The sequence below is a fragment of the Dipodomys spectabilis genome, unplaced genomic scaffold (assembly GCF_019054845.1).
Source record: "Dipodomys spectabilis isolate Male_0828 unplaced genomic scaffold, ASM1905484v1 ptg000702l, whole genome shotgun sequence".
Lineage (NCBI taxonomy): Eukaryota > Metazoa > Chordata > Mammalia > Rodentia > Heteromyidae > Dipodomys > Dipodomys spectabilis.
This window is the reverse complement of record NW_024871379.1, coordinates 97,334-120,950: the sequence shown is the minus strand read 5'-3', so window position 1 is coordinate 120,950 and position 23,617 is coordinate 97,334. Positions and strand designations below refer to the sequence as shown.

Here is a 23,617-nt window from a genome sequence, read left to right as displayed (position 1 = left end):
GGGAGTTAGTATCTCAATGCAAGAAATCAGCACTTAGGCCACAATCCTAAAACCAGTGAAAGAATTGTCTTTTATATAATTTGCTATTTTGCCTTTGGGACAAAATATAAAATACTGTTCCAAATTTGTAAGTAAGAGCCACTATGGACACTGTGTCACTTTGTATAGCCAGAGAAAGACCTTCCTGGCTCTTCCCAGAAGCCGCCTGCCTGCCTGCCGCCATGGTGGGCTTTTCCCCACTGTTTTTCAAAGGAACCGGAACATCCTGCCTCTCTTTCTTTGGCCAAGTCTTTCCGATACAGTGTAATAAGGCTATAAAAGAACAACAGAGAGGTCTCCAGTCCTTTTCAAAGGACTGGTTACAGTGTGCTTAAGAATTAGACTTTCAAATGGTAAGAATAAACACTATAAATACTGCCTATATTATAAAGCACAGGAATCTTTTGGTTTAAGCTTAGATTCAAAACTAAAAATCAGTATGTAGCTTAAAAGCTGTAACATTTTAAGGTTCTAATTAGACATTCATTCTCGGATAAAACAGTAAAATATTCCTACTACTTTATAAATGAACAGCTTCTATGTGTGCTTAAAATAAAATCAGTTTGAGAGAACACCCACAGTAAAACTACCTAACATAGTCAAAAAATTACTTGAGCCTCCTTGGCCAATTACACAGCAACACTTACCAATATTTAAAGCAATTTTCATCATACTATAAATTGCAGAATTTTACATATGCTTTATATTTTTATGAAACTTAAGAATTTACAACATAAACGGAGAGAACAACAACTATTTGGGTGTGTAATTATAAGCTCTGGTTAAATGGTTCTGCAAGAACAAGTTAATCATTAGCAAGTTTAAACAAGTAGCTGGGAAGAGAAGCCTTCTTCAAACATCAGTTTGCAAAGAACATGGAGGACAGCGACCTGAGGAAACTCACCACCGATGCTGTCCTTCCAACCACAGAGAACCACATTTCCATCCCTAGGACTACAACAGTGTCTTGAGATGAAAAAGTCGTCTAGTCCTCTCAGTTTTCAACAGCAGCCAACACAGCTGGCCCAGGATCACCACATTGCTGAGCTGGAAGCTAGGACACTGTACAGCATTTATCGGCATGAGCTAGAACCAACGCAACTTTCAGACTTACGCAACGAGCCAACTCTTTAATCACTTTGTACTTTATAAAGCTTTAAAAAAGAGCTAGAAAAATAAAAAGGGAATTGTTTATATTTTTAAAGCCCAAATTAAACAGGAAGCATCATGTTGTCCGGCAGATGAGTAAGAAGCAGCACGCTGAATTCCCAAAAACCAATGCTTCAGCAAGAAAACTGCATGCCGACACTGTACACAGATCATCTGGACTTCATCAAAATCAACCACCATGTAGAAATCAAGGCGGGGAATTACCATCAAAACAGTTCAGGGTTACAGCAGCTAAGCTCTATGCCAATTAAAAAAGAGAAAAGGCCCACACTGGACACAAGCCCAGAACACATAGCAGAAGCACACAGACATAGGAAGGCGTACCAGCTGACAGGAAAACAAACAGGGCTGAAAGGAAATGAGACCCACAGGGACACAGACAGCCACTGCTGCTGTGTGTGTGACCCAGGACCAAGACTGAGTGCTTCCCAGAGCTCCTTTCTTAATACATGAGATAACCACAACCAGCACCAGCCTTCAAGGGAAGGAAGCAGGCCTGCAGAGGCACTTGGAAGAGACAGTATCTGAGAGGGGCAGCATGCCGGTAGCGCCCAGGCACCAAGAGTATCCTCTATGTGACATAGCAGAAGGCAAGGTTGGCAGTCCTAACGGTGACCTACCCTGCACTGAAAATGCACCAGCCATCTCAAAGGTAAGTCAGCGCCATCACTACCACCTGTGAGGACCCACGCCCCTCTCACCTGCACCATGCTGTCCTGCAGGGTGCACACGTGAGGTAACTCTTGCTTTCTTTTGCTGGGCCTTCCTTCAGTATCACAGACGTGACAAATACGCTGGAGGAAAATGAGCTACATTAAGTAATTGGACAAAACAGTGACCACTATTCATTCATCTGTCTCATTTCAAGAATAGGCTAATTAATATAGTATTTCATATCTGAAAAAGGCACACTATCCACTTAACAGACTATTATTATTTCTTTTACAGCACCGTATGTCAGCACCAAAACTTGTCTCTGTCTCTAACCTTCTGAGCTCCGCTATCCAATGTTCTGCCAGAAAACATGCCCACTTGTCGAAGAGGAGACTCCCTCTATCTCAAGTGTAAGGAGCCCACCCCTGCCCCTCTGCAGATTCCCTGTCTCCAGAGGTCCAGACATCAGTTAGTGACACCTCCATGTACCCTCTACTCAAGACAGAATCAGAGTTCATTTCCTTAGTTCCCTTGTATACATACCATGGGGTTAAATTCATTAACCCAACTATCAGCACTGACCGCAATGTTAGGACTTGTCAGCCCTTCATTAAGCGGCTTCTCAGAGTCTAACCTGGAGTGGGGTAGCCCTGCAGCATGGCGTGCCTGCCACAGCGGGCCTCGGCCACCTGTGCTGCCAGATCTCCCTCTCACCTGGAAAGTGAGTGCTGCTAAAAGGCTGTCAGCCACACCACAGAGGGGGGCCATCTGAACTTCATCATGCCGCATTTGAACACTCACAGGCTGCCTTTCACATACAATAAAATGCACAGCTCTGTCGAGTCTCACCTTCCACAAGGCTCTAACTCAGGGGCCATCAGTAACCTCACATTGTTCTTACGAATGAAATGTACTGGACAATAGCCATGCTTAATCCTCACCAACTGTCCTATGGCTGCCTGCACAGTATGGACACAAACCTGCCAAGTGCTGCATACTTACAGAGCTGCTAGCTCATGCCTGTAATCCTAGCTACTCAGGGGGCTGAGATCTGAGGGTCGTGGTTCAAACCTGCCTGGGCAGGAAAGTCCCTAAGATTCCAATTAACTATCAGAAAAACACAAGTGGTGCTGTGGCTCAAAGTGGTAGAGCACTTGCCTTCAACAAAGAGCTCAGAGACAGTGCCCAACCTGAGTTCAAGCTCCATGACCAACAACAACAGAAAAAGAGAACACCGGCCAACTGCTGTCTGGTCTATTCCCGAGGCTTCCCAACTCCTTCAAACATGGTTGCCTTCACTGCCTGCACTCACACCAGGCTGGGCTTAGAGTCTTTATGGCTTCACTTCTGAGAGTTCCAATCTGCCACCTTTAACCTGGCAAGCCCAACTTGTCCTTCAAGCTCAGCTCAACACTGTGTCATCCACCTCGCCTTCCCTGATGATGCCACTGCAGAGTTTCCACACTCGACATTCAAGAATCCCTGCATAAACAATGATCTACAATGCCATTCCTCACTCCTTTTTTTTCTGCCTTATCTCTCAAGTGATCAAGAAGTATGTACTGATGAAGCAGCTAACTAGGATTACAGATACTCTTGGCAGAACAACACATTTTGCTAGGTAAAGACTTCATGAGTATTAAACCTATGCTTCGTCTTACTAAACCCATTTTTTTAAGCTGAAAAAGTAACTATCTTAGGACTGTTCTCTTTTCATAAGCTCTTTACCACTTCTACCTTTAAGTTTATGTACACTATTAGTGTGGAAAAGATTTGGAGAGGCCAAACAAGAACAAAGTGAAAGCTACCTTCAGGAGAAGAGGAGGAGGCCGTGCCTCCTGCTCAGGCTCCTTCCGTCAATGCTTTGGGGAGCACCCTGCTCTGAGGGATCAGCAGTCCTGGTCCCTTTCTTTCCAGAGGGGCTGTAATAAGTAGACTGTTGAGGGAGAGATGGCAGGGGGAAAGATTACCTCAGAAGTTGGAGAACGGTGGGTCCTGAAAAGACTGTCTATCACATCTGGTTGGAAAAAACTTCTCCTCTGGCCTTGTGTCTATTTAACTCTGTTCTTACCAAACTCTATTATCACAATTCTATGATCTAACTGTGTTACAGTTACGAACACCGTTAACTCCGCTGTTCAAATCTCTTCTACGAATCTTTTGAATACCTTTCTTTATATAGGAAACAAGAAAAAAACTAAAGATTGAAAAGTGAAAAATCACACTCTACTTTGCACACAATGAACATTCTAATCTCTTCTTTAGTAAATATTGTTTTATCAATTAGCTACTTTCTTATTTACATTTATTTGACTACTCATAACAATATAAGGAACCTGGTCTGCGTAGCATTGCAGATTCCTCAAGATTCTGTGAGGCTGATGAAGATCAGTACTTGTGCCACCTCAACACCTACTATATCCTCCTATTACAGCTGAGTAGGAGCAAGGATTTCATCACTTCATCCATGACACAGCTTTGTTCTACAAAGCAGGTACAGAGGGCTGTTTTCCTTAACAGGCCTCCTTGCTTACAAACAAGTGGTACCTAGAGGAGTGACAGCTAAGGCTGGGGTACAAGTGACCAAATGCAGGGCTACCACCTGGTGTGCCACAACCATGCAACAGCACAGGGCACACGCAGGGAGATGCCAGGTACAAGCAGTTCAGGAGCACACCACCCCAGGACTGGGGTACCACCACCGAGGCTCTCTAGCAGAAGGTGTGCACCTTAGCCAGGTGCCTCTTCCACTCCTCCCCCTGCCCCCCCCCCCACACACCCAGCTTTCAAGCAGGGCTCCTTACAGTGACAGGTTTCTCCACCTGCCACCTGTTCATTATCTCAGCCTGAAATACCCTGGGGAAAACAGAGCGTAGGGCAATGCCCTTTTCTTTAGCCTACACCTTCACATAAGTGAACAAAGGCTGGCTGTTTAAGCTTGGCTTTCTGTCCTAGCCCAACAAGGACAGAGGTCAACATGTAGATGAACAACCAGAGGACACAGGAGAAGACAAGGAGTCTGAGTGAAGCCCAAGTTCCCTCCTCCCTCTGCAATGTAAAGAAATGAGGCTTCTTGTGTGTCAGTACACCAGACCAGAAACCAGAAAGCAGACCTGAATATATACAAAGAAAGTTGTTTTGGACTGAGAGACTTAAAAAACAAAGCAAAACAGTGATTTGCAAAAGGACTATATACATAATAGGAAGTATAGAAACTAAAGCTGTTTTGCTTTTCCTCGCAGTAATGAGGACCAACTCCAGAGCCTTGTGTGTGTTAGGTGAGCTACATACCCAGAATTAAGTCCTCAATGTATATCTACTAGAGTACATGGAATTGATCCTGATAGGTGTGGATACACATGTGTGTATGTGTGCATGTACATGTATCATACATATTCATCATACATACATACACACACACACACATACCACATATATTCCCTCCTGAAAATTCTATAGGCAAACAGGAAAACTAAGGCCAGGCTGACACTTTCTTTTCATACTTCTCAATCATGTGAAGTGTGGCCTGTGATCAGGATGACAGGGACAAGCAGAAATCTGGCCTGGGGAGGATAGGAGGCTCTCATCTACCCAGTGCCTGTCACAGGTGACTCCACATGACTTGGAACTTCCTAGATGACGGACACACAAGTTCATCCTGCAAAGAGCTTGTCCACAGTCCCGGACTGGGCCCAGAGGAAGCTTCCCCAATGTCAGTGTCATCACCGTCTCTTCTGTCATTTTCTCTCAAGTGCAGACACAAGGAAGTGCAAGCTTGTCCACATGTCCACCCAGAGCTCTGACAGTGGCTGTGTAAACAGGGCACGCAACCTGCCTGTGCCGTCTCTCTCTCCATCACACATTTCTCTCACGCCTTCTCTCTAGGTACTTATATTTCAGGCATTGGCTAAAATGCCATTTCTTCCAAGATGACCCATGTCTGCCTACCACCCACATCCTATGATTCAAAATCATTCAAATGTTAAAGCTGTCATGGAATTTCTACTAGATCTTGGTATGAATAAAATTTTCCTCATATCTAACAGTGTTATTTTAATATATAGACAATTTATTATAGTAAACTTCAAAAATACGTGACAGAAAATGCCCATTCTTTAAAATTAAAGAAAAATCTTATTCAATTTTGTCAACAAATAATTCTCTCTATCACACAGCAGGGACTGGATTAGGAAGTGGAGATGGTAGAGAGAAAATGCTACAGAGATGACTAACAGGGAAAGGGAGTAAAATCTTAACAATGGAATTCATTATGTAAAGAACGGAAAGTAAAAAGGGATCTGCTCTGATTCTGGGACAATGACAGGAAATATGAGCTAACAGGGAAATCCTGGCAGAGTAGAATACTAGGGTGTTTTTAAAAATGATATTGTTTTTACTTTTCTTTGAGAATGGATGTAGCTATACAGCCCAGGCCAGTCTTGAACTGGCTATCCTCTGACCTCGGTCTCAGGTGGATTCCAAGAACAGGAACAATACACAAGCATCTCATACGAAGAAGGCCTGGGTGCTTGCTACCTGCTTCTAGTTTTAAGAGCCATGACTCTAGACTATGGCAAGCTCTTCACCTTGCATACATTTCATGCAATGTTGACTTCATGCTGCCCCCAGGCCTCATATGAAATGGAAAGTTTATAAATCAGAAGGGAGGAGGGGCTTACTTATTAGTACAACCTTAACCACTGCAGGTTCCAAAACAATGGAAATGGTGTCGAATGACAGTCTCTTTATTTCTAATTCATATGCATAACAATACAATTCTGGTACATACGTACCTGACTTTAAAACTCTATAGAGATAATTCAATTGAAGCATATTTCTCAGAATACCTCAGCAATGTGGAATTCAGAAGGTTTTTCATATTGCTAAACGGTGTTTGCTAGCCATATATTCCTTAGATAGCTGCTGAAGTATTACTTTAAGCCAAATATTAGCATAGTTGATTAAAATGTTAGTCATTAAGATTAGCTTAAAAAAATCACACTCCAATGAAAATATCTATGTCTTCAGGCTGAAGAACAATACAAGCAAACTTCACGCTACAGTCCCAACTTGCTGAAAGAAGCTTTAAGTGACAATATTAGTTTCCTATAGCTGACAGAAAAAGATCTGCTACACAGTAATGGGTGAAGGGGCTCAGGTTCTAAGGGTTATAAGAGGGTAGTAGAGCAGAATGATATGCAGCCATCCTCTAGGAAGGAATGCCTAGAGACGAGAGCCTGAAACCTGCTTGGGTTCCCGTGTCCCTTACTTGCACTCAAGGCTGTAAGCTCTGACATCTGCTGTGGCGAGGTGACAGAGCTACGATCCTTCCCTACTGTGCTGACAACTCTTGCCTTTAGCATAGCTTCTTTGAGACTGCTGGTGACACACAGGTAACACACAGCCCAGGAGCTCATCAATCAGTGAACTCCAGCGGTGTAGTGGTTTCCTTTATGCAGCGCATTTCTTTCCCCAGAAGCAGAGCTGAACACTCCCTCTCCACGCAGGGAAAAGAGCACCTGCCCAGCAGCCCTAACCCTTGCTGGCTTGGCTCAGGGTAGGCACATCCTCAGGGCTCACTGTCCCTACCTTTGCTGCCACGATGCTCAGGCCCATTCCATTCTGCTTTTTCAGGGTCACAGTGATGATTTCTGGTTCCTTCCTCAGAGGCTGAGCCTACAGAATGAACACAGAGGTTACTTTCTGGCCATAATGAAGGTATTTCCATGTGGGTACAAAGTTAGTCGACTGCATTTTAAATGGAAAAGAGAATGAGTAAAAGACACCCACAACTTTGTACTCTTCATGATGGTTGTATCTATGGAAATAAAGTCACCCATCATATTAACAGTCTGGAGAAGCGGAGCTTATGTAATTAAATGTAAATTCTTCATCAGATAGTAATTTGTGTAGTATTTGGAGTGAAATGCAATGTAACTTTAGCAAGAAACATTCTCACTATATGTATAGTTTTATATTTACAAACCAAATATAGGAAAAGTCAGAAAATGTGGTAATTATACAGAAAGTTCTTTAGAAGGCAAGTAACCAAGCCTATAACACTACTTACTTGGAGGACAACAAATTAGATATTCATTTTTTTTCCAAAATCAAAACCAATTTTAAATCTGCCTCCTTAGCAATTTGATAAATTAGGAAGATGAAGAATCAGTGATTCTAAGAAAGTACTTGTTTTTCTAGTAAACCTGGTAAGAAGTAGGTGAGGTTACTTCAGATTTGGCTGAAAATAGCTACAGAGATCAATTTTAAAATGTCAGCAATATGGTTTCTTTAGTAGGAATTAACTGTGATCACATATTTGGTGCAAAAGAATAAATATCAATTCAATTTTTGAACATGGCTCTAATTTATGTTCAAATCTAAACTATGCTAAGAAACCAAAATAAATTACTTTGAATTTAACCTACAAAAAAGCATCCTTGGACTGGGCGCATTGCTCAATTGGTAGAGTACTTGCCTAGAATGCAAAAGACTCTAAGTTTAAACCAACAAATAAAACCCTATTATGTATACATAATACTTGTGAAATACTTGTGAAACCAAGTAAAATTTTCTCCAAGATGGTAACCATACCAAATACCTGACTCTTGGTATCTTCAGGTAGATGTCTGAAAGTGAGGAAAAACTAGAATGCTCAAGATGCACACATTTCAGAATTCTTGACTAATTCTTCCCACAACGTCCAGTTTTCACTGATCTAAAATGCTGAATGTTTCTCTGCCTTTAACGTTTACCTTACTTTTTGGGTGGCAGATTTTCACAAAATTAAAGGCAGAGAAACATTCAGTTCACTCACAGTCTAAAAACAAATAATGCAGTACTAAAAAAGAACTTTGTGTCAAACTTTACCGTATAGTTCTCATGTGGAAATTTGTTTCTGAAATATCTTTTGACTTTATCATTGTTTTGACTATGCTTGGCAAAAATACATGCAGTAAATCTGCATATAAGGGAGGCTCACTGTATTATAAAACATGAGCAAATAACTTGATAAACATTTAGGATAAAGTAGAAAGGACTAGAAAAGATTTTGTTTCAAAATTATTTTCTTAAGTCTGTTAAGACTACAGATTAATATTCTGACAATATATATGAAAGTTGACATAACTGTGAGCATAAGTATTCTTTATTTTTAAAAGTACTTTTTGTTTAGACCTAAAACTATATAGACATGAGTAGGCAGAAAGAACATATATATAGACATACATCATCCTCTTAAGAGGTTTGAATCAAATTATTTAAAAATGACCTTAAAATTTTTCCTTTCATATCAGTTTTCAGTGTAAGCAAAGAATGAATTTGCATTAAATTTTCAGGTGATTAGTAATCTATTTTGTATTCCAACCCATCTAACATTCTTAAAATACTTGCCAGTTCTGTATTCTCACGTATAATTTGACTCTCATAATCTGCACCTTCAAAATATATCGTCCAGGTTCCTGGCGATCGTATGTGAGGAATTAACCTGCAAAATCCTAGGTAGAAAACAAATTACAAAATGAAAAGGCATGTGACTCAACTCATGGTTTTCAACTGCCACATATACCTATACATGAGCCTTGTTTTCCCACTGCAACTTGAGGAACTCACCATTTATGATCTTCCTAGTTCAGATTCTCAAATGCTGGTATAACATGCATGTGCCATCATACCAAGCCAATGATTTAGTATCTTAATGACATTTATTTTTGTCACTTCTGAAAATTAATTTACTGAACATTTAAAATTACGTTTGTTTTGACCCAACAGGATTTCAGAACCAAGGTGAGAAGTGTAAATTGGGTCTTTCCTTCTGTGTCCAAAGAACTTTTTTCTTTCTTCTGTGAGAAATTACTGAATTGCTCTGGAACTACCACCTTAAAGGACTATTTACTACTCTGCATTAGGAGAGCCGCAATATCATTCATAACATTTAGGAGACTAGGTGACCTTCAATGGCATTCAAAATATCTACTTTGTAAAAGAACAGAATGAAGAAGAGAATCAGAGAATGATACCCAAACAACGTTTGCACCTGGCACACATCATACTTCTTAAATGTCTTAAAGACGTTATCTGACTTGTACATCATTCTGGGACTGGGTAGTTTCCTTATTATTTCTTTGTTGAACTTTTAATTTAAGGTCATATTCATTTAAACTTTGCAGATAAAATTTAGAATCATTTTATGTTTTTAGATAATTATTTTTGGGGTAGAATTATAATTTAGTGACAGAGTGTTTGCCTAGTATGTATAAGGCCTGGGTTCAATCCCCAGCACCAGTAGAAAAAAAAATAAGTGTATTTCTGACATTCTCACAAAGGACAAATGACTTATTTATAAATGCAAATTTCTTAAACATGTCAACTTTCATTTATAGTCAAATATTACTTTGTGTTTCTCAGTAATTTTTTTTGACCAACTTCTATCATGTGGGCCTTGCATCATTTTAAATTTTCTACAAAATGGCTGTTTTTCCCTTGCTGCTACCAGCTGAACCTTACCAAGACCATGCTGTGTGGAGAGTGCATGGACACAGCCACAGCTGGCACAGATGAGGTCTTGGCCACCCCTCAGTTATTTGAACTATCTTTGAACACTTAGGACAACATTACTTTGGTTTAAAGAGATAGAAAAAGGTGTATTTAGCCCGGCGCCAGTGGCTCTCATCTATAATCCTACCTACTCAAGAGACTGAGACCTGAGGATTGTAATTCAAAGCCAGCCTGGGCAGAAAAATCCATAAGACTCTTTTTTTTTTTTTTTTTTTTTTGGGGGGGGGGGGGGGAGGTCTGTCGTGGGGCCTGAACTCTGGGCCTGGGCGCTGTCCTCAGCTCTTCAGCTCAAGGCTAGCACTCTACCACTTGAGCCACAGCGCCACTCCGGCTTTGTTTTTTCTGCTTATGTGGTGCTGAGGAATCGAACCCAGGGCCTCAAGCATGCAAGGCAAGTGCTCTACCACTGAGCCACCTTCCCAGCCCCTCCATAAGACTCATCTCCAATTAACCATCAAAAGCTGGAAGTGAAGCTATGGCTCAAGTAGTAGCGTGTAAGACTTGAGCAAAAGAGCTCAGGGACAGCGCCCAGGCCCTGAGTTCAAGCCCCAGGACCGGCGCGCGCGCGCGCACACACACACACACACACACACACACACACACACACACACACACATGACATATTCAGTTAAAAATATATAAATAATTTTACTTTTACTACTCTATGTTGAAAAGCTCGCTATCTAAATGCAATTCCATTCAACTATAACTACAATCTACATTTCCTTCCATTGCTTTAGGGACTCAGAAACCTTCCCAGGTTTTTGAAATGTCACCAGTTTCATATTCCAGTCTTATATTTTTCCAAATATTAGTTTTCTATAATATGTTCTGAATCACACTGCTAATGAAAACCTTATTATTGCTTAAGGCAGGCACCCCAGCACACTTAAAAGTCCAGGCTGGTTTTTATAATCTTTTCTCACAGAACTGAACTATAAAATGAAACAAAAGGAATTAAGAATTCATGGTACTTCTGTAATCAGTATGAAAGAATAAAGATTTAAAACACTGTGGTCGTAAACATCAAACACTTCATAAGCCTTTGAAAAGGCAGTGAGAAATGCCGTGTGGGATCCAAGAAGCTCACATGGGCTGCCCACAAGCAAAGCACACCGAACTTACTAACAATTCATCAAGTTAAGACATTAGTATCTCCACATGGGTAAATGCTGGCTGTATTAAAAATATGACAAGCCGGCTAGGGCTTGTATGCTGTGAATAATTTGCTTTAGACTAGCAAGTTAAGTCTCCCTGTTTATTTCTTTTCATAATATTAATTAGAGAGTTCCGCAAGTGGTAGATACTTGTGAGTGTGAGTAAAAAAGAAGCCCATCCAAGCTCAAGATCAAAACCTCAAGCTCCTTGTGAAGACCAAAAATTCACTGTGATGACCAAACATTCACACTCTGTCACTTGAAGACAGCGCATTCGCATCTCACTGTGAAGACGGAAGAGTCACACTTCACTGTGGAAACAGGTATTCACACCTCACTCTACACTCTCCTCACTGTGAAGACAGAACAGTCACATCTGGCTGTGAAAACAGAACCCTCTCTCAGCTCACCTCACTGTGAAGACACAGCACTCAGATCTCACTGTGAAGACAACTATTCACACCTCACTGTGAAGACACAGCACTCAGATCTTACTGTGAAAACAAACCACTCACACCTCACTGTGAAGACACAGCGCTCAGATCTCACTGTGAAAACAAACCACTCACACCTCACTGTGAAGACACAGCGCTCAGATCTCACTGTGAAAACAAACCACTCACACCTCACTGTGAAGACACAGCGCTCAGATCTCACTGTGAAAACAGAAGTTCACGCCTCACAGTGAGGACAGAACACTCCCTGTGAAACAGAACACCCACACCTCACCGTGAAGATGGGATACTCACACCTGTGATGACAGAATTCACGCCTCACTGAAAAGACATAGAACTCAAGAGTCCTCACCACCTTAATAGTGGGAGGTTAAGCAGAGCAAGAGGGAATGAAGAGACTGTCAACAGATTGCTGCTGTAAGAAGATGGGAACTGAAGCTGGCTTTGGCTTCTAGATTGTTGAGGTGTGGAACTCATGCAAAGACCTTTCTAGAACTCGGTGGTAGCCTTGCGACCTGTGGGCCCACCAGCCAGGAACCACCAGCAGAGTACAGAACACTCAGAAGGCTAGTTCAGAGGAGTGTCCCTGCTGGAACATGTACATGTACTGCAGTCTGGACCTCCTGCTCCTCACCTGGTCCAGGTAGGACCCGTACCAAAACCGGGGAGGGACATCCCTACTACCCCTGCTCCTGCTGCTTTATCTTTCACACAGGGCTTCCTAAATCACCTCACCTCAACCTCACCTCATCTCCTCTGAGCACTGAAGCAGCTCAGCTACCTATTTTGAAAACAACACACTTCATGAAACAATTATTTTTTTTTGCTGGTCCTGGGGCTTGAACTCAGGACCTGAGCATAGTCCCTGAGCTTCTGTTCAAGGCTAACTTGACCCACAGCATCAGTTCTGGCCTTTTCAGAGTAGTTTATTGGAGAGGATTGTCCTGCCCAGGCTGGCTTCGAATTGCGATCCTCAGATCTCAGCCTCCTGAGTAGGTAGGAGTACAGGTGTGAGCCAGTCTTTGTTTAAACAAACTCCTATATTTGGATCCATTATTTTATTCACTGAGCTGTTCTCCGCATTATAAAGAAGTAGAAGAGTAGAAATTGAAATGTGTATTAATTTAAAAGCTCATACACTGGGAGTAACTGTGGGGTTTTCTTAGAGGCACGAGGATTTCAACTCAGAGATCTGTACTTTCTAGGCAGAGGTCCATCTCTTGAGGCACATCTCAAGCCTTTTTGCTCTAGTTATTCTTTTAGGTAGGGTCTCACATTTCACTTAGAGCTGATGTCAACAACAATCCTCCACGTCCAGCCACTTAAGCTGAGATTTGAGCCACTGTGCCCAGGCTAAGAGTTTTTTCAATCAGTGTTTTATACGAGCAAAGGTCAAATGAACTCAGAGAGTGTCTCAGGTAGATTCCATCTACAGTGCTACGAGCCTTTCCATGCATAGCAGGCCCACCGCGCAGTGCATGTGGTACATAGCATAGCAGAAGCTGGTGCACCTGGCCGGTACGGTGGCTCCAGCGGTGGCTGCACAACACCGTGCACTCACAGAGCTGTCACCACACAGGCCCATCCAATCCTCAGTGACCTCCCAGCCCATCAAGAAATGGAGGCACAGGGTGATCTGTCTATAACAGCACAGCTGGCAGGTAGCAGAATTAGGACTGGAACTCCGGTAGTCTATATGCCTCTTTACTGCTTTGCTGGTCAGCGCCAGTGCAAAGAGCATGGCTTGACCCTAAGTGGATGACTTGGTTGACTAGGTGCATGAAACACAAGGAGGGGCTCAAGGGTCTCCTGTTGCCATAAAATGCTAGTAGGGAGGACACCCAAAAGACCCGTTACTATAATACCATGTGGGCAAAGCAAATGCTCACAGAAGGGCCACAGTACACCAGCAAGGCTTGTGTCTGAACGTGTCCTGTGAAATACCTGAGTCATGGGAACACAGGCTCCTCAAGAAACAGGGCCCACCCCACAGGAGTGGCCAGCCATTCAGGCAGGGAGGGTGCAAAAATCAGCTGCACCTGGGCTGCAGCTCAAGACTCAGGAATGATCCACAGTGCTAGGCATTTACCTCTCTGGCACAGAGGATCTAAGAATTCTTGTAAGCCGTTAGGAATGTTTCTCACAACATCGCAGGAATAGCCATCTTCTGGCAAAAGAAAAGGCAGCTGCAGGTCCGGGTCCTCCTCCAGCTGCACGTCTCTGCCGTCACTGCGGGCAAGCTCATCAGCCGTATCCTCAGCAGCAGCCACCACAGTTTCTATAAGTTCCTATGAGAAAACAAGCTGAGTCACAAGATGCTCGCTAAGGCGAACGTGAGACTCCTGATGGCAGAGGCTATTTGCTCGCCCCAGCAAGCTATCCTAGTGACGCATGACTGAGAGGTGTCCATCCAGGCCACAGGTGGGAACACTCAAAACTACACCCAAAATCTGCTCTGTAAAGTCACATACCTTAAATATGAAGTAAAATAGGAATTCTCAAATAGTCATAGCTTCACATAAAAAACATTTACTCATAAAAAGAAATGCTTCCGTTTTCCAAGGCAGTTTTTCTTAACATAATTAACATATTTGTTAATCAGTAAATAATCATTTTTTTCTGAGAATGCTTAGTGACATTGGGAAAAACCTCCTATTATGTTAAAATATCTAAAAAGTCAAGATAAAATATTTGCATGGTATTTTGCCCGTTTTGAAAATATATCAAAGTACAGTGGGTAATTTACATTTAAAGATATATTAATTGCTGAGCACTGGTGGCTTACACCTGTAATCCTAGCTACTCAAAAGGCTGAGTTCTGAAGATCTGGTTCAAAGCTAGCCTGGGCAGGAAAAGTCCATGAGCTTCTTACAGCAGAGCTGTAGTTCATGTGGTAGAGTGCCAGCTTTGAGCACAAAGGATTAGGGAGAGCCAAGCTCAATTCAAGCCCTAATACCAGTATGTATACACATGCTCGCGCGTGCACACACGCACACACACACAGAGCCTATCATTAATATACAAGACACACAAGAAGGATTTATGAACTTTAGGTTCCAATTGTGCAGCTCAGTAAAATGGAGATACACACTCAGTTATCACTTCTACTTTAGGAAAATAGTATTGGCCCACAGAAGCTATCCATTCTTTACTGCCATTCCCTTTTTAACCCCAAGGGCATGGCTATCCAGGCTGATAACCAATAAGATTAATTTTGTCTTGTTTCTAAATTTCAAACAAATGAAGCGAGTCTGCATATGTATACTTTGCATATGGAGTTTTTGAGGTAATACTATTTTATTATGCTATAATTCATTCTTCCTCATTGCAGTGTTGTATTCCTTTATAATACTATGATATGATTTACTGATATTCCATGCTTCTGAGTGGTGATTTCTAGGTTTAGGTTATTTTGTACCTGGTCTTTTAGTGGTATAAAACTCAATATGGAATGCTGGTTCATCCATCCACTCAACTTAATTAACAATCCCCAAGACACAGCGGGCTCTGATAGTGATATAGTTCAGATATAAAGTGAATTAAAGGCTTGATCCCAGACACAGTTAAGATTTAGAGTTGAATCCCTTTCAATTTAAAGTGTCTATTAATTTCCCCTCCTTGCACTAAACTCTATGTTTGATATCCACAGCAAGATATTATAAGCCAATATAAAATAAGCTATCAAATGAACAAATTAGTTAACTAAATTTTTCTTGTTTCTTTCATCCAAATTTCCTTGTGCAAACATGCCCACATTTTTGTAGTTGAGATAACATTCACTTACCGTTGGGATGAAAGGCTCATCGGGTGCACAGTGGTAATTCTGTAACAAGGCTTGAAGTTGCAGAGAGTTTAACTTAAAGCAGGTACTACTAATGTTTGGAATGTCATCACGTGCATATTTATCCATAGTAAGTAAAGTAGTTGCCTATTCAAAAGAATGACATAAAATACAAGCTGAAAGTATTTTTGGATACATCTTATAGTAGAACAAAGACCTATTAGATTCTGTGAGGACCTAGGTTTAAATTCTCAGTACCCCAAAGTGCTTTATGCAATTTTTATAAAGCTAATAACTAATCCTTGAATACATAACTAAAAACACTTAATGCTACATATACCAAAAGCATTGTCTTGATACTTTTGGGTTTTTTTTTTTCATGCATGCTCTAGGACTTGAACTCAGATCCAGGGTGTATCCCTAAACTTTTTTTCCTCAATATTAGTTAGTACTCTACCACTTGGGCCACATCTCTTTTTCTGTCTTTCTGATGGTTAATTGGAGATAAAAGAGTCTCAGTTTCCTGCCTGGGCTGGCTTCCAATTGCAACCCTCAGATCTCAGCCTCGTGCGCAGCTGGGATTACAGGTATAAGCTTCCAGTTCCTGGCAGACACCCTCTTGATTTTACTAAAACATGTATATGATTAAATTCAATTAGTAGTATTTATAACCTGTGTCAACAGTTTTCTTTGAAAGTTTAAGCACTGACATACTAATTCATGTTACTAATCACAGGGATCTGACAGCTTCACCATAAGACATGGTGACTAACCAGTCTCAATCCCTTTAAAGGGGGGAAATAGGAAACAAAGTATACACTAAAAAAATTTTAAAACATTTTAGGTCTTAAAGCTACAGATACCCCTTTTCCTCAGGTGCACATAGCAGTTTGTAGTTTTTGACAGTTGAAAAATTTCCTCGGTGCCATTGACACATTAGGATCTGGCTTAGCTTCTACTCTTTTTTTTTTTTTTTTGGTCAGTCATGGGGCTTGAACTCTGGGCCTGGGCACTGTCCCTCAGTTCTTCAGCTCAAGGCTAGCGCCCTACCACTTGAGCCACAGCGCCATTTCCAGCTTCTACTCTTAAGAGTTAATTATTGTCCATTTTTATCTCTCAGCAGCGACGTTCTGAAATAGATCTTGCTGATGTCAGCATAAAGGACTCTCCACGGGCATTTATATTTTACTGCTTTGCCTACCTGTTACAGGTCATCTGTTCTAATGGTCTCCAAGCTCTACTCTCACGTCTCAGAAAGTTTTCTCATTTACATGTGGTCTTTACCAGGACAATCTGGTTAAAATGAGATCTGGAGGTCTAGTCTGACTGGTCCTTAAACAAGTGGTCAATTACGTGTATGTGGGGAAGATGGGACCGAGATGAGGATGAATGCACAGGAGAGAACACTGAAGTCTGCTCTCCACCACAAGAGCAGATGCTGAGGGAGAGGCCCTAGTGCCCTCAGAGAGAACCAGCCCTACCAACCCCTCCATGACTCACCCCCGGAATCAGGAGATAATTCCTGATTTCCACTACTCGCCTCCAGAACCAGGAGATAAGGAGCAACAGTGCTTTGTTACAGCAGCCCAGGTACTCCTGTCTCACCAGTTCAGTGGATGTTTTACTAAGTTCAAGTACTTGCCCATCATAAAGTATTGCTCCATGGTGAGTATATCATTCACCATGGTGATATGCCATAATTCTATTAACATTGGGATGGGAAACCCATGAACACACCTGCACAATTCTGCTCAAGTGACAGTCAGCTGCTAGCTCTAGTCCTTGCTTTTCAGCCCAAGCTTCAATATGTCCCAACTGCTGGCGGATAATAGCTCCCCAGTAGTGGGAGCACAGCCCTGAGTCCGGGTCGGTCACCAGTCTGTTGAACAGCCACATATTGATGAAGTGGAAGAGCTGAGAGAAAAGCTGGATGGTCAGGGCAGCATTCACCCTGCAACGCCGCAGCAGGGACATGGCTCCTGTGAGCGTGTGCAGCACGTCATCTGCCCAGGACACAGGAGGGAAAGTAGGGACCAAATGTTAACAAGAACCTGCGGAGTTACAGGAGGTCTTGATAGGTAGTGATGGTAACTCTAGTTATTACAGTTAGAGAGTTATAGTACAAACTGTAACAAATAGCTTTAGTAATAACTGCTGAATTACTTTAAAAATGTCAACCTTAGATAGCAGTGATATGGCTTTAAACAACAAAGTTTTTAACTAAACACATTTCCAGTGTAAGTTCACCCAAAAGTCTTTAAGGATGACTGGCATGGCATAACAAAAAGGAGAACTATTCATAAACATTAACTATTAGTACTTAAAAGTATTTTTAGTGACAGTAGATGCATGAAAATATTCCATGTATTTATGACACACTTCTTCCATACATGAAACTTGAAGACAAGGTTACACAGGACAGCGAGGAGGGAGCGAGAACAAAGAATGAGCTAACCTATCTTGGGTCTCCGCAGACCGCTCTCTTCCGGGTCATCCAAAAAGGCTGGCATGTAGTTATTAAGTTCTGACTGAAGACAATGAACCAAGTACCTGAAAACATATAAACAGTCATGATAAAAACTCAGCATGACAAAATGCTAATTGGTCAAACGTGTGAAATGATTTAGAAATAGTTTCCATTAAAATAATAAAAGTTGTATTCTCAGTATTCTTGAAACATCATCAAATGTAATATGCTTAAGTTAACACTCATGCTTCATAATACTCATGTTTGATTAAGAAGCTTTACCACTAGCTTTAAAAACTTAACATAAGAACATATCTTTTAACTCATTACAGAATAGTATCATCCTAAAATATTTGCCATTCAAGCCAGGCACTGGTGGCTGACACCTGCAAATTTGAGCCACTTAGGAAGCTGAGATCTGAGGACTGCAGTTGTAAGCAAGCCCAGGTAGGTAACTGTGAGACTTATCTCCCAATTAAGCACCATAAAAAATGCTGTGGCCCAAGAGCATTAGCTTTGAGCAAAAGTTCAGGGACAAGCACCCAGGCCCTCAGTTCAAGCCCCAGGACTAGCATAAAACAAACAAAAATTGCCATTCATACTTAAATGCCATCTGAACCAAGTGTGCTAAAACATCTTGGGCATCCAAAGTGATCCGACTAAGATCTCGGTCCTGCTTGATGAAGTTGAGAAGTTCTGATGCATTCGCCATCCAGAAGGCAAGGGCTCCGGCAATATTTTTTTGTTTCTGTGGACAGAACACATTTCCATAAGCAACATGAGAATAACAAAAATAAACAAGAATGATCCTGAAAAGCTGCAAAGACAGATCAGTACCTTGCCATCTTCACCCAGGTATTTACCACAGATACCAGATACTTGCAAAGGAATTTGAGTGTATATTGAGCAGTGGGAAGCAAACAACCACTTCTTAGGACATGTATAGACAGTCACATGGGTCTAATGAGCTGCAATTTCCATCATTAATGGAGAAATGGAGATACCATACATTGTAACACCGAATTGTAGATTGTGCATTATCTGGTAATCTGTGCAGCATACACACACGAGTCCATGGTTACCCACAGCCACCCTGATACTTGTAGTCACTGGCTTAGAAGCCAGCAACTCAGTATCAAGTACTGATCTATTGCATCCTCTCCCGACCACATGTGCAGGCCAGGCAACCTCAGATGAGATCCAAAGAATAGGAACCAAGTATAAATAATAAAGAGAAGAAACAGAACTTTTGTCATTTCATATCCACACTGAAGTGCATTAAGCAGAAATTATGAAATGCTGATACAAGTTGCATAGTCAAAAAGGGGTTTAGTACTGCATGTTTCAGTTGCTGAATGAGTGTTATGAACTGTTCAGTCCAGTTGTTGTCACACTGGACATGGAAGCAGCATGAGAGATTCGGCTAAGCCAACGCAGCTAGGATTAGCTCCCAGCAGTATATCCTACCTGATCAACCTGGTCTACTTCCTGGAGAGAAACAGACGAGGGGAAATCAAGCAGAACGAGAGAAAGAAACTTGTAAACAATCATGATAGTTAAAAAAATCAAAACACTAACATGAAGGCACAACATGAAAGTACAACATTTAGTTATTTCCAAATTACATTTCCATTTATGATTCTGACGCATCTTTGCAAGTATATAACATAAAACATTAGTCTTATGTTCTTAACGTTGGCACGATAAGTGAATGAACTTTTAAAATGACACTATGCTCACTACTTAAATGAGAATTTATTCCACTGAATTAATCTGAAGAATGAAAGAGACAGGAAAGACCAGTAGAAACAAAGTAAAAGCTCTGAGCTATTAAAAATGTCTAAAGACCTATACTTATGCTAAAGGGAGTAAATTATCTGTCTTTCTAAATCCAATCTGAAGTTGAAAAGTCATTTTGAGATTGGCAACTGCCCAGGAGAGCAGATACCAGCAAGGACAAGTTCCCAAGGCAGTCTGTGGTAGGACGGTGACAGTCTTGAAGAGGTTTTCAGGTTCAAACAACATAGGAGACAGACAATGACTTTAGATGACAAATAAAAAGGAAACTCACATTTGCTTAGAAAAATGATACCACAGTAACAAAAAGGCATGCAAATAAAATGACATTCCTCTTTGCCTATTTCCTAGCTTGAGTGAAAATTGTAACACCAACAAATGCATATTGTGCTAATCACTCAAACATGAAAGAAGTATTTTTGGAAAATTTTTGCTTTTTAAAATAATTCTGCACAACTAAGCATTATAGTACAAGCCTATAATCCTAGTAAAATAATGGTTGTGGTATAAAGGATCACTGAGTTTGAGATCAGCATAGTATGGGCTTTAGAGTAAGTTCTCACCTCAAAAAAAATAAAAACAAAAACAAAAAAAAACCAAAACTTAAAAAACAACAACAAAACAAACAACAAAAAACACACCTCAGGGAATGAAAAGAATGCCATAGTTTCCCTCAGATCATCTAACCAGGAGAAAAAAACCAACCATCTAACTAAAGTGTCTATCATTACTAGCTCCATAGCTAAGCAAAAGCACTCCTGGACAAAAGAGAAAAGCTTTTTAAAAAGAGTCTACAAATTTATGGTTAAAGACTTTCAAGATTAAATCTCCAAATTATCTACGTATGAAAAACAGCTTTATCAATTTTATCAATTGTATATCAACATAGTACTTAAAGGAATAAAACCATCCTAACAAGTACCCTTATCTCCTGAATCTTCAAAATAAGTTTAGGTCAGAATTTAATCTGAAGTGAGACATTTGTCATGATATCCAAAATTCCTATACTATATATGATATTATAAATAAGTACTAAACATTCATAGTGGGTTCATCAGGAAAGAGCAGGAGCCTTCGCAGAGGGTGAGAGCGTCAGAGACAGGGAGGGAGGTTGTACTCAAGCAACTGAAATGTTTTGGGGCTGAAAGCTGCTCAGCAGTTGACATACATACTGTTACAGAAATGCTCCTATCCAAAAAAGGACAGTTAATTTGACATTATCTGAATTTTGTTTCAATAAAGAAAATACTAAGAAAATCACAATAGTGTCTACACTTTCTCAGAACTACTGTTACCACGTTACTAGTCTTCCACATGACCTTATTGTCATAAACACACACAGTTTGTCTTCATTTGCTCTGAAGTTTACAGTAAAGAATAAAGTTCCCATTTCCATTCACTGTTCAAAGCTACACATTTTTCTTTGTTTTGGTCAGTCGTGGGGCTTCTGGGCTTTGGCGCTGTCCCTGAGCTCTTCAGCTCAAGGCGAGCGCTCTACTGCTTGAGCCACAGCACCACTTCCAGTTTTCTGAGTGGTTTATTGGAGATCAGAGTCTTACGGACTTTCCTGCCTGGGCTGGCTTTGAACTGCGATCCTCAGATCTCAGCCTCCTGAGTAGTTAGGATTACAGGCGTGAGCCACCGGCGCCCAGCTCATTTTTCTTTATTCTCTGTTAACTTTTATTCTCAGGACAGTGTGAAGTGTAGGGAAAGGCAGCCACACTTCTGGGCAGCAGCCTGCTGGGCTAGCGCGTACCTGAATGACGCCATCCATCATGCTCACCATCTTGTTGACCACTGCAATGACCTTGTGGGTGCGCTCTGTAGGACTGATGTCAGGTCTGTGCTGGCTGGACAATACATACCGACATGCCATGTATAATACATATGTAGGAGACAACTTAAAATGGACAGTAGAACTATTGGTATAATTTATAATGGCAGATAAGAATGAATCTTCAGCTGTAAATGGATTTTAGAAGAAAAAAAGAACAAAAGCCATGAAAATCATATAGTAAAAAATGCAACAAGAAATAAATAATTCACCTACAAGAGAACTGAAACTACAATTACTCACAACTTTCCCTGAATTCAATGCTTGCAGGCAGTACCAATTCAGGCTCGGCAGCATCCTGAGTTCTAAAGCAAGAAAAATCAACATATAAAATAAAGTCAAGAAGCTAACAATGGAACAACCTGCATGGATTTTAACAAGTACATTTTGTCCCCATACAGAGTTTTCCTATGTAAAATGATAGCAAACCCCTTGCCTCATAGGTAACCTATTCAACCAATTAGATGAATTAACTGGGAGTGATCTTATCCCAATTCCTCACAGAAGTCTGTTTCCTTGATGTATAGACTTCCAACAAGAAAGCAGATCTTACACATGATTCTGGATTATTAATGAGTGCTTTGTGTCTAGGATGATGATCAGGCTGTCTGGCACCTGCCAAGCCCTGGTTCGGGTAACAGTGAAAAGACACTACTGAGACACCAGTGAAGCCAAACCAGTGAGCTACAAACTGAACAAGCATAGAAGAAAGCATTTCTTAGAACCAATGACCTACAAACTGAACATGCATGGAAGAGAGCACTTCCTAGAATATGGACATCTTTCTCTAGGGACACAGAGTGTTACACAGGTTTTGTTTAGCCATTCAATATTATCTTTTTCCAAAGCTCATAGTGATGTTTACCTTTAAAGGGGAAAAAAATCTATTCAATCATTTTTTAGCAAGATAATTTTTAATTAAGGTCACTTCCATCATTTAGTCTGACTTTATACAAACAACAAACTGTCAAAAATATAATTAAAGAGAGACTAACCTGAGACATTTTAAGAGCTACCATTGTGCTGATGTGTACTTCCAGGTTTTGTGAACAAATGAATTCAAAAGTTAGGGACATTTGTATTACTGCAAGACCCAAGAGTCAGGACACTGGATAGGCCATGTCTTACAAAATTCCTCTTCCAGTTATGAGCATGTACTTAGGCATTTGTCGGGTCTACCAGAGTAAAAACAATCTTGCGCTATGATCATAGTTAAAAAATATCTGAATGCCAAGCGTCATGGCTCATGCCTGTCATCCTGGCTACTCAGGAGGCTGAGAAATGAGGACCGCGGTTCAAAGCCAGCTTGGGCAAGAAAGTCCATCAGACTCTTGTCTCCAATTAACCACCGAAACCCAGAAGTGGCGCTGTGGCTCAAGTGGCTGAGTGCTGGCCTTGAGCTGAAGAGCTGGGACAGTGCCCAGGCCCAGAGTTCAAGACCCACAACCAACAAAAAAATAATCGGAAAGCTACTGCTAAGCACAGACTTATACAACGTGTGAAATAGCTAGAAATTTGTGTTAGCTATCCTTATCTTCTTTTTTTGTCTTTTCTTTTTTGGTATTAGGGATCAAACCCAGGATAGTGTACTTGCTAGACAAGTGCTTTGCCATTGAGCTACATCCCAGCCCTGTTTTCTTAATAGGTAAGTCAACATAATGCATATTTAGTGTAAACATCCTGCTACCTAGACATGTGATAAGGGCC

At 41.1% G+C, this 23,617-nt stretch overlaps 1 protein-coding gene across 15 annotated transcripts in view; it reads right to left on the bottom strand.

The window, feature by feature from the left end:
- The window catches only part of Afdn (afadin, adherens junction formation factor), a 116,203-nt gene that overhangs the window by 32,231 nt on the left and 60,355 nt on the right, over positions 1–23,617 (bottom strand). For 6 of the 15 annotated variants that reach the window (XM_042672377.1, XM_042672380.1, XM_042672376.1 and 3 more), the window contains exons 13-23: positions 22,154–22,215; positions 21,833–22,038; positions 19,747–19,767; positions 18,882–19,027; positions 18,268–18,362; positions 17,550–17,815; positions 15,816–15,959; positions 14,121–14,319; positions 9,256–9,359; positions 7,453–7,539; positions 1,911–2,003 (exon numbers count right to left, since the gene is read on the bottom strand). In XM_042672377.1, coding sequence (XP_042528311.1) covers positions 1,911–2,003; positions 7,453–7,539; positions 9,256–9,359; positions 14,121–14,319; positions 15,816–15,959; positions 17,550–17,815; positions 18,268–18,362; positions 18,882–19,027; positions 19,747–19,767; positions 21,833–22,038; positions 22,154–22,215 — 1,423 coding nt within the window. The remainder of the gene's footprint in view (positions 1–1,910; positions 2,004–7,452; positions 7,540–9,255; positions 9,360–14,120; positions 14,320–15,815; positions 15,960–17,549; positions 17,816–18,267; positions 18,363–18,881; positions 19,028–19,746; positions 19,768–21,832; positions 22,039–22,153; positions 22,216–23,617) is intronic. The other 9 variants (XM_042672386.1, XM_042672387.1, XM_042672389.1 and 6 more) reach the window with 3 other exon arrangements.